Source organism: Trachemys scripta, chromosome 2 (assembly GCF_013100865.1).
Source record: "Trachemys scripta elegans isolate TJP31775 chromosome 2, CAS_Tse_1.0, whole genome shotgun sequence".
In the NCBI taxonomy this organism is placed as follows: domain Eukaryota; kingdom Metazoa; phylum Chordata; order Testudines; family Emydidae; genus Trachemys; species Trachemys scripta.
In genome coordinates this window covers 6,825,797-6,836,974 of record NC_048299.1, presented here as the reverse complement: position 1 = coordinate 6,836,974, position 11,178 = coordinate 6,825,797, and the positions used below count along the sequence as shown (strand labels likewise).

The 11,178-nt window shown below is 46.5% G+C and overlaps 1 protein-coding gene across 20 annotated transcripts in view; it reads right to left on the bottom strand.

Annotated features, from left to right (window-relative positions):
- Positions 1 to 2,451: 2,451 nt before the first annotated feature.
- The window catches only part of OBSCN (obscurin, cytoskeletal calmodulin and titin-interacting RhoGEF), a 296,265-nt gene continuing 287,538 nt past the window's right edge, over positions 2,452 to 11,178 (bottom strand). For all 20 annotated transcript variants that reach the window (XM_034759817.1, XM_034759797.1, XM_034759802.1 and 17 more), the window contains 4 exons: positions 10,131 to 10,354; positions 9,313 to 9,388; positions 6,690 to 6,839; positions 2,452 to 6,535 (listed from right to left, as the gene is read on the bottom strand). In XM_034759817.1, coding sequence (XP_034615708.1) covers positions 6,358 to 6,535; positions 6,690 to 6,839; positions 9,313 to 9,388; positions 10,131 to 10,354 — 628 coding nt within the window. In that variant the 3' untranslated portion in view covers positions 2,452 to 6,357. The remainder of the gene's footprint in view (positions 6,536 to 6,689; positions 6,840 to 9,312; positions 9,389 to 10,130; positions 10,355 to 11,178) is intronic.

Here is an 11,178-nt window from a genome sequence, read left to right as displayed (position 1 = left end):
CTTTCTCGTAATTGTGTATGTAGATTTAAATAAGGCTTGAGGAGTGAAAACTGCTATGACAGAGGCCGAGAGAAACCAGCCTGATCTGCACAGACATGCCAAACCTGCCATCCCCTTCAGTCTCCACCAGGAATTTCACATCAGCAGCAGACAAGGATTTTGGTTGGGTTCATGAGCGGGTTTCTCCATTTGTGGGGTGAAGGGTGTCCCATGATGTGCAGCTGACAGGGCATAAAATCCTGTCCTAATGTTGGTTTTCCATGCAAGCAATTGCTGGCATTGTCACAAGGGTGTAATGGGATTGCATCTGTGAGGGGACGGTGTCCAGGAGGCAAACTGTCTGCTAACAAAACTGAGAATCCATGACGGAGCAGGCTCAGGTGAGCTGGACTTCTAGGTGAAAGGAGGAGTTGTGTATGGAAGAACCTTGGCAAAGAGGAGTAGAGACCCTGGTATCACAGATCCTGGGTAGCACTAAGTAGGGGACTTATTCCCATATTGCAGGCCAGTGTATCAAACCTGAATGAAGTGTGGTTGCTGGACTAAAGGGAGCTGCGTGGCAACACCGGCGGAGCGATTGAGGATTGAGTCACGAGAGTCTAATCATGCAACAATTTGTAGTTCAGTTTTGAAGGAGAACCAGTGAGGTCTGAATTATGACTTTTTCCCCTATAGTTTCCTGTATGTAAATATTTCCTTCTGAACTAGTGTAAATTGCCTCTCTCATTATTGGATCCATTTGGTTGATTTAACCTAGAGCTCTGAGTGTCTAGAATAGTCATAAAACTTCTTTCCAAATACCCTCTAGTGTTGTAATTAGAATTCCTTTATAGTTATGAATGTTCAGAGGGTCTAATCTCACAGTCAGCCACCTTCATAAGAACATAAGAATGGCCATACTGGGTCACACCAAGGGTCCATCTAGCCCAATATCCTGTCTTCCGACAGTGGCCCATGCCAGGTGCCCCCGAGGGAATGAACAGAACAGGGAATCATCAAGTGATCCATCCCCTGTCACTCATTCCCAGCTTCTGGCAAAGAAGTTATGTGGTACTCTGTTACATCTAATATGAGAGGGTCAAGAAGACAGCTCTTGCCCTCAGTAATATCCAGGCCAAGCTATGGGTTCGGTGGGTAGTTCAAACACATTTCAGATTGCTCATCAGCAAAGCCACTACTTGTTTTGGTAGGGAGGCTGTTGTGAAACACTTGGTTATGTGAATCAGGATATGGAGATCATGTCACCCATCCCACCTCCCTACCACTGGAGGATTGTTTCCCAGGGTACATAGTGTGACAAAGTTCCTCCTCTACCTTGGTGGGTTCTGCACTTATTGGCGGATTTTCTCGCCTCACAGATTCACCATGTGGGTTGGGAAACAGCCCAGAGACCTTCCCCTCTGGTAGAAGCCACAGTCCAGGTCAATTCCTCCTGTGTCTGATGAGGAGTTGGGAGATTTGGGGGGAACCTGGGCCCGCCCTCTACTCCGGGTTCCAGCCCAGGGCCCTGTGGATGGCAGCTGTCTAGAGTGCCTCCTGGTACAGCTGCGCGACAGCTACAACTCCCTGGGCTACTTCCCCATGGCCTCCTCCCAACACCTTCTTTATCCTCACCACAGGACCTTCCTCCTGGTGTCTGATAATGCTTGTACTCCTCAGTCTTCCAGCAATACACCTTCCCACTCTCAGCTCCTCATGCCTCTTGCTCCCAGCTCCTCGCATGCACACCACAAACTGAAGTGAGGTCCTTTTTAAACTCAGGTGCCCTGATTAGCTAGCCTGTCCTAACTGATTCTAGCAGTTTCTTAATTGGCTCCAGGTGTCTTAATTATCCTGCCTGTCTTAATTGGTTCTAGCAGGTTCCTGATTACTCTAGTGCAGCCCCTGCTCTGGTCACTCAGGGAACAGAAAACTACTCATCCAGTGACCAGTATATTTGCCCTCGACCAGACTCCTGTACCCCACTGGTCTGGGTCTGTCACAATAGTTTTAGCTACTAGATTGTCCTCAGGTCTCTGGCTTCACTGCAGGCTCAGGCAAAGGAGCCAGAAAGGAGCATGAGTCCTTATTTCAAGCAAATGCTGTGACTTGAAAATGAAACAAAACAATGGGGTCTGGGGCTGGCGTCCAAAGGCATTGCATCACGCAATGGGGACTTGGTAGTACTTCTCTCTCTGGCAATGGAGAGACTAGTACGCTGCATTCAACCCTGGGCACCGTGGTACCTGAATGATGTTGATCCAATAATAAGAATATGAAGAGGTGCAACCAAAATGATTTGAAGGCAGGAATCGTCCCAAGGAAAGAACTAAGCATGCATCCAGCTAGGATGTGTTTGTGCTGTGCCTAGAACACAAGGACCCTGAGTCTGATGGAGACACCTGGAAGCTACAGTACTGTTATTATAGGAAAAGAATAACAGCAAAAAATATGGTCTAACTTCTTTGTCAAAATAGTTTATTTAACAAAACAGTCTTGAGTGCACAAAAGACTTCTGACATGTTCAAAACGCATGCAAATTAGAGAAGCAAACTCAGTTAATTTGAATTGCATAAGAAAGAGAAAGGGGATATGAGCCCAGGTCTTGATATTTGTTAACCCACCTTAAAAATTGTACTCTTAAATGGGTTTGTCCTTGACAAATTGACCCCTCTCCACCTTAAAAATCAAACCAAACTAAAGTACATCTGATTGCTGTGATATTAAGTAGAGGGAAGACAGCATCCTGAAAACCTATGGGCTAGATTCTGATCTAAGTAACACCAATATCAATCCAAAGTAACTCCTCTAGCTTCAGTGGAACTCAGCTCAGAATTGGGCCCTAAGACCTAAACACTCTCTCCTACACTGGACTATGGCGACAATGTAACTGAAATTCAAAGCTTCATTGTCTGTTGAATCTGTGTCTGCTCTCCCCAGTCTAGTTAAACGTCCTCTAGTTTCAGTCACATTTCCTGTGCTGCTTGCTGTACTGGCATCATAAGGAACCTTAGAGTTATGCATTTTAGGATCTTACCAATGTGCATTAAACATGACTGGAAAGGCTGTCACCATTTAAACACTATCATACTTTCACGATCTTATGAAACGGCAGCACATTAGGAACTGATTTCCCTCCCCCATCCCCATTAATGGTTCTGGAGACAGAACTATGAGCAAAACGTCGTTCGTAATGAAAGTCACAAAATGGTATTTGGTGCAATAAACTGACCACACCAGAACCAATAGATACATGAGTCAGTTCACATAAACGCAGAGATTATATTCACAAAAGAAAAACAATGCTAAGACCATCAAATGTAAATGAAAATAATCCACAACACGTTTTAGACACCATGAAAGACACTAAGCTCCAAGATGTTGTGGCCTCTATTTAGAAATCAAACTGAAATACATTTTCCAATAACTCTGTTCCCACATCTCCCAAATATATCAGAAGATCTACAAATCAACAGCCCAGGCGCCCAAGTGGCAGAATGCCTTTAGACCAATTCTGTACTTAATGAGGTCAAGGTCTTTGTTGCTTCATGTGCCTTTGACTGCCGTACAGCTAGTACCAACAGGAGCCTAAGTTAAAGCAGGGGTTAACCTCATGTGATACTGGGATTACAGTGCACCTGCTGGGCTGATGATTTTCTATTAACATCTTTCATAATGGAAGAGTTAGCATGGACTCAGCAGTACAGTGGTGTGTTCCACCTAGATACACCTAGAACATTCGGCAGCATGAGGGTGTTCCATCTAGATACACCTAGAACATTCATCAGCACGGGGAGGTGTTCCTTCTAGAGACACATTCAGAATAATTGGCACATTCTAACTAGACACACCTGGCACATTCAGCAGCTCAGCAGGTGTGTTCTACCTAGATATACCAAGCACATTCAACAGCTGTGCTCCACCTAGATATTCCCAGAATTCTCAGCAGCATAACAGGCACATTCTGCCTGGATGTGTCTCGTACATTCAGCGGGATGGCAGGTGCATGACACCCGGACATACCTGGAATAGCCAGCAGCAGGCAAGCACTGCTAACAAACTGTCTAGCATAAGTGATCTTTGCTGTGTAGAAGAATCATAATGGAAAACATTGTGCTACTTTGATTGCTTCAGTGAAAAGGCGTGTGTTGTGTGTAGCTGATTAAAAAGACTATGGTAGGCATTAAGGAAAAATTACCCTAACTTCATCACTGCAGATTCCTGGGTTTATTGCATCTCCCCCGAGCATCTGTGGAACTGGTGTCTGTCCAGCGGCAGAGCTGTTCCTACGAAAGTCACCCAATGAGTGGGCGTTTCCTCTGTACCCACAGACACAGAACAGTGCTGCCATCAAAGATAGCATGCACAGGTCACTTTCGACAGCAAGCCAGGCAGAGTAGCGAGTTCATTGCAGTGAACCACTCACTCAAGGCCCAAAGTATGGCCCTTTGCAGCTTCAGAACAATCTCTCCCAGGTGTGGACAAAAGTTTTCTTTTGGAGCGTGCTCATTTAAGTCCTTCCTGTGAGAGAATGCCTCGCTCGAAAATCCTAACTGTGCCAAGTCTCTGTCTGCAGGGGCCACCTACCCTACGGAAGCCCATATCAATATATCAAGGCCGCGTACTGCAAAATCAGCATAGAATTCCTAACAGCGTGGTTTGCATTTTTAAGACTGCAGATTCAGATAAAGCAAGTTAGGGTTGCTTTAAGCTACTAAGTGTCTGATATATTTGCCCTCTGATCATAAAGACTGGAGACTTTAAATGCATGTCCCATAGCTCATATTCACTGTGGTTATAACCACAGTGAGTATCAATCCTTTGAGGATTTTAGTCAGTGCTGCATATATCACAATGCACAGGGGCATGCGTAGACCCCTCAATGATACATGCTATACATTCTGCCACACTATTAGCACATAGCAGAAAAAATTGGCTTGTGTCTGAGATGGCATGATCTGAACCATTCATAGGAGTAGCATACAAAGGGCTAATTTGGACTTCCACTGAAAAAGCAAGACTCTATCCGTGCCTTTTCTCTTGCATGAGCAGGAAGATGGCCACAAATGGCTGTTCTTGTATCTCCTGTTGTTCAAGGTACATGCAAGACTGACTTCTATTGGACACAAACATAGCATGGCTCCTTCTGGCCTGGTGAGAGGGAGGCTTACTTGGGACAGTTACTGTCTATGTACCATGAGAGTCCCAGTTACAGTCTCATCTGCAGTAATGTGCAGATGGTGCATGTTACGCTCCTGTATTGAGTGTGATTGTGCCTCCCTCTAGTGGCTGTCTTAGCAGCCTGCTACTTCCAGAGGAAAGATTTCTCTCTCTGTGTGAGTGGCAGAGGCCTGCGTTTTGTCTTGGGTTCAGACCCCACGGATGACTGTGGCAGCCATAGGTGAACACAGCCAAGGTACGTTACACATTGAGTCCAGTCACCGGTGCATGCTGATTGAAATTAGAAATTTTTAGAAAGAAATTAATGGAGATATCCTATCTCCTAGAACTGGAAGGGACCTTGAAAGGTCATCAAGTCCAGCCCCCTGCCTTCACTAGCAGGACCAAGTACTTATTTTGCCCCAGATCCCTAAGTGGCCCCCTCAAGGACTGAACTCACAACCCTGGGTTTAGCAGGCCAATGTGCAAACCACTGAGCTATCATTGCACCCCCTATCATTGTCTCTGTCAATTCTAGCCCCGGCTACTATGTGACAGACACATCAGATGCCCTATTGAACAAATGTTATTTATAGCTCCAGTTACCTACAACTCTGCCTAGAAGACACACACACACACAGATACACACTACATTCCATCTGATAGCCACACAATGGATTTTTTTTTTAAACAGCAAAGATGTATATATTCTGATTCCCTCCTGGGGCACTATCATTCAACACCTCCTCTACCCCAGCCCCAACTCAGTGCTATATTCCAAGGGAAATCTTTTACTGGCTCCGTATGGTTTTGAGAGACCGGCTAGAAGACCTGGCTATCACGTGAGCACCGGGGATCAGAAGCGGAGGCTGCTGTTATTGCAGGGAGTCATGTCTGAAAGGCTCATGAAGTGGCTGGGGGTCTGGTATCTCTGTGCTGCTGCTGGAGCTTGTGGGGAGGTCGCTGAGCGGTATTATGAGCAGTCTTGGAACACTAAGGGAAGGATTTTCAAAGCCACCCAGAGATCCAGTTCCCATTCACTCATGTCTAATGGGAGCTGCTCAACCAGTCCTCTCTCTAAGGCATCAGGTCACTGGTTTACTGCAGCAGGTCTGTAACCAGAAATGACACTTAGGTACCAAACCCCCAGTGCACACATTTGTCGGGGCTTGCCGGGTGGGATGGGGGAATCTATTCTTCACCGTGTTCCCATCCGTTTCACTGTGCAATCATCAGCCCATACTTTGAACAGAGCAGGCTCCTTTTCTTCTCCCGTTCTGCTAGGAAACGCCTCAGCTTGGCGGTGGAGAAAGTGACCACCGCTTGCTGTCTGTCATCCAAACCCGTCTCCTGGAGCCACGGAAACTGAAGGCATTCCGATCCCGACGGCCTCCCCCTAGGATAGGAAGAGAGCTAGAGCATCAACAAGCGTATGGCTCAGATGGAGACATGCAGTGAGAGGAAGCTAGGTAGCTGGCTAGAGAAAGGGAGAAGGGAGCAGAAACTGGGCTCTGCATAGTTTGCATGCTGCAAAGCAAACATCCTCTTACCAGGGATTTGCGCACAGCGTGCTTTGAAGAAATGTCACGGCCCCGCCAGACAGACCCGCGTAGCATCTGGTAAGCTTCACCTTCCCTTTTTTGGTGATTCTCGGAAAGTCACAGGCCACCTCAGAACTGAGAGGGTAGTCGGCACTCAGCCTAACACAAAAAAGGAGGGTAAAGCGACACGCGAGGGGAAAGGCCTCTTTGTAAATGCAATTTTCTGTTCCCAGTTCCTTTCTAGGCACTCCTGGGAAGTGCTGTGCTAGTGCGAGGAAGCAGACCACACCTATGCTGAGAAGCATTGTATGGGAAGAGGAAATGGAAGAAGAGATGATTTATTGGAGGAAGGGTTTAATTAGAATGCTTTGTTTGCCTTTTTACTTAGCCCAGGTCTACACTGGGGGTGGGGGGGGTAATCGACCTAAGATACGCAACTTCAGCTACGAGAATAGCGTAGCTGAAGTCGACGTATTTAGGTCGACTTACCGTGGCGTCTTCACGGTGCTGAGTCCACCGCTGCCACTCCCCCGTCGACTCTGCCTGCGCCTCTTGCGGCGGTGGAGTACCGGAGTCGACGGGAGAGCGCTCGGGGATCAATTTATCGCATTTAGTCTAGACGCGATAAATCGACCCCTGATAGATCAATCGTTACCCGTTGATCCGGCGGGCAGTGTAGACCTGCCCTTAGTGTAGTTTTAATGTGCTTGCGCTGGTTGAGTTTTATTGGAGAGCTGAGCCATATACAAAAGGTGGGTGTGGGTTGATTCTGTGTTGCAACATGGCCCCTTGACACCAATCCTGCTGTGCAAAGGGCCTATAAAGGCAGCCCATCGGCCCATCAGGGAGTGTAGAGTCAGCACAGACAGCTTTAAACCACTCTATTTCACAACCCTCGGTTCTGGGGGTGCGCCAGGGAGGAGGGATGCGGCTGGAATGCTGCTGTACTCTGGTTATTCTGAGCTGATGCAGTAGGCCCTTAGTGCATCTCTGCTGGTGGATCTCCTTTGAAACCCTAGTGGATTTAAAACTGCCTTCCACTGATGCAATCCACAATCGTAGAAATGCAGGACTGGAAGGGACCTCAATAGGCCATCTAGTACAGTCCCTGAACTGAGGCATGACCAAGTATTATCTAGACCATCCCTGACAGGTGTTTGTCTAACCTGTTCTTAAAAACTTCCAATAATGGAATTTCCACAATGTTCCTAGGTAATTTGTTCCAGTGCTTAACCACCCTGACAGTTAGCAAGTTTTTCCTAATGTCCAACCTAAATCTCCCATGCTGCAATTTAACCCATTACTTCTTGTCCTATCCTCAGTGGTTAAGGAGAACAATTTATCACCCTTCTTTTTATAGCAACCTTTTACGTACTTGAAGACAGTTATCATGTCCCCCCTCAGTCTTCTATTCTCCAGACTAAACAAACCCATTTTTTCCCTATCTTTTCTAGACCGTTCACCATTTTTGTTGCTCTCCTCTGGACTTTCTCCAATTTGTCCACATCCTTCCTGAAGTGTGGTGCCCAGAACTGGACACAATACTCCAGTTGAGGCCTTATCAGTGCTGAGTAAAGCAGAAGAATTACTTCTCACGTCTTGCTTACAACACTACTGTTAATACATAGAAGCATAGAAATTTAGGGCTGGAAGGGACCTTGAGAAGTCATCAAGTCCAGCCCCTTACACTGAGGCAGGGCCAAGAAAACCTAGACCATCCCTGACAGATGTTTGTCCAACTTGTTTTTAAAAAACTTCCAAGATCTCCTGGTTAAGCCACTGTGGTGTCTTACCATAATCTTATCATACTTCCTATCTCTCCTACACAGTGGGATAGTTTGCTCTTGTGCCCTTAATAATGTCTCTTTAAAAAACTGCCAACTCTCCTGAACTCTTTTCCCTTATATTTGCTCCCCACAGGATCTTAACTATCAATTCTCTGAGTTTGGTAAAGTTTACCTTTTTGAAATTCACTATCTTTAGTCTGCTGTTTTCCTTCCTACCATTCCTTAGAATCCTGAGCTCTACCATTTCATGATCACTTTCACCCAAGCGGCCTTCCAATTTCAAATTCTCAACCAGTTCCTCCCTGTTTGTCAGAATCAAATCGAGAACAGCCTCTCTCCTAGTAGCTTTCTTCACCTTCTGCAATAAACAGTTGTCTCCAATGCATTCCAAGAACTTATTGGATAATCTGGGCCCTGCTGTGTTCTTTTCCCAACAGATGTCTGAGTAGTTGAAGTCCCCCATCACCACCGAGTCCTTTCGCTTTGGATGATTTTGTTAGTTGTTCAAAAAAAGCCTCATCCACCTCTTCTTCCCTGGTTAGTTGGTCTATAGTAGACACCTCCCATGACGTCACCCGTGGTTTTTACCCCTTTTATCCTTATCCAGAGACTTTCCACAGGTCTGCCTCCCTCTTCTATCTCAACCTCAGTGCAAATATACACATCTTTGATATACAAGGCAACTCCTCCTCCCTTTTTTCCTGCCTGTCCTTCCTGAACAAGCTATACCCTTCTATACCGATATTCCAGTCGTGAATGAACCCAACACGTTTCTGTGATGCCAATTGTGTCGTCATTGTGACTATTCACTAGTATTTCTAGTTCTTTGCAAGGGAACTACTTACATGATGAAAGCGGTGATGCCGACAGCCCAGATGTCAGTCTGCGGGAGGGCTCCTTGCTCTGACAGCAGTTCTGGAGCTACAAAGGCACAGCGGTGTGAGTGGAGTTGATGCATGACACCCCATGAACATCCTGAGTCATTTAAGAAGCCAAACAAATGGAGACCTATGAACGCATCTCTAAAAAGCGTTGTCTTTACTAGGTATATGTTGCCAATCTAGTGCTGTGTTCGTTGCTTGTTCATCGCCCAAGTTAATAGTTACATTGGTGTAAATCAGAAGGGACTGTGCCCACTGTCTGCAGCATGTACACTGTACACTCACTAGCTCGGCCCCTCCACGCTCATGGTGAGACATTGTGCTTCACAAGGGTTCTCTCACATTTTAAATCAACCACCGGGAGATTTATGAGTTACTAATTCAATTCATTGAATTCAACGGATCAAGCAAGCTGGGAAGGCTGCTATGTCCACTCAGTTCTACCCACGGCACCAGCCAATCGCAGGCCAGGGCTAGCACACAGGCCGCCTGAATTCACTCCAGCATCATCCAGACCAGGAAATTCAGGGTGAATTCTGGACACTGCAAAAACATCCAGTTCTATAACCGCCATTATAGCACAAGTGGGAATAATTTAAGAGAATGCAGGCTGACCCCAATTTCCTGCTAGCTGGCAACCAACGGGAGCTTCTGCCAGGCAATGAATGGGAGCAGCTTCAAACACATCTGTAAAGTGTCGCTCCCACCATTGTCCCAGTCTGACCTTCCATCTAGCAGGGGCCCAAGGCCATGCTGACGTAGCACTGACATACCGTACTCACCCATGGTTTCTACGTAGTCAATGCACCTATCCATGGTAATGACTCTGTCTGGCGAGTAGAACTGCGCGTTGCCAAAGTCCAGGAGTTTAAGCAGGTTGGGTTCAGTAACGATCATGTTTTCAGACCTCAGATCCAAGTGCAGGATGTGATGTGCGTGGAGGAACTCAACTGCACTGAGGATCTGCCATAGATAATCTCTGACCTCTACCTCTGAGTAGGATGTCCTGGTAAAGGAAACAGTAAAAATCGTAATTTTCCTTCCTGCCTATTTTAACGGCCTGGTCCTGCTTCCGCTGAAGTCAATAGGAAAATTCCCATGAAGTCCTAACATGATCAGGAACAACAATACTCAGCTCTTTTCATCAGCTTCAGATACTTCACAAATATTATTCATTAATCCTCACGCAGGGCCGCCCAGAGGATTCAGGGGGCCTGGGGCAAAGCAATTTCGGGGGCCTTTGCCATAAAAAAAAGTTGCAATACTATAGAATACTATATTCTCATGGGGGCCCCTGTGGGGCTCAGGGCAAATTGCCCCACTTGCCCCCCCCTCTGGGCAGCCCTGTCCTCACGAAGCTCCCCTGGGGGTAGGTAAGTAACTATTGCTATGCCTGTGATACAGATGGAAACCTGAGGCTGAGAAATTAAGTGACTGGGCTACAGAAAGCAACAGAGGGTCCTGTGGCACCTTTTAAGACTAACAGAAGTATTGGGAGCATAAGCTTTCGTGGGTAAGAACCTCACTTCTTCAGATGCAAGAGAAGTGAGGTTCTTACCCACGAAAGCTTATGCTCCCAATACTTCTGTTAGTCTTAAAAGGTGCCACAGGACCCTCTGTTGCTTTCTGTAGCCCAGTCACTTAATTTCTCAGCCTCAGGTTTCCATCTGTATCACAGGCATAGCAATAGTTACTTACCTACCCCCAGGGGAGCTTCGTGAGGACAGGGCTGCCCAGAGGGGGGGGCAAGTGGGGCAATTTGCCCTGAGCCCCACAGGGGCCCCCATGAGAATATAGTATTCTATAGTATTGCAACTTTTTTTTATGGCA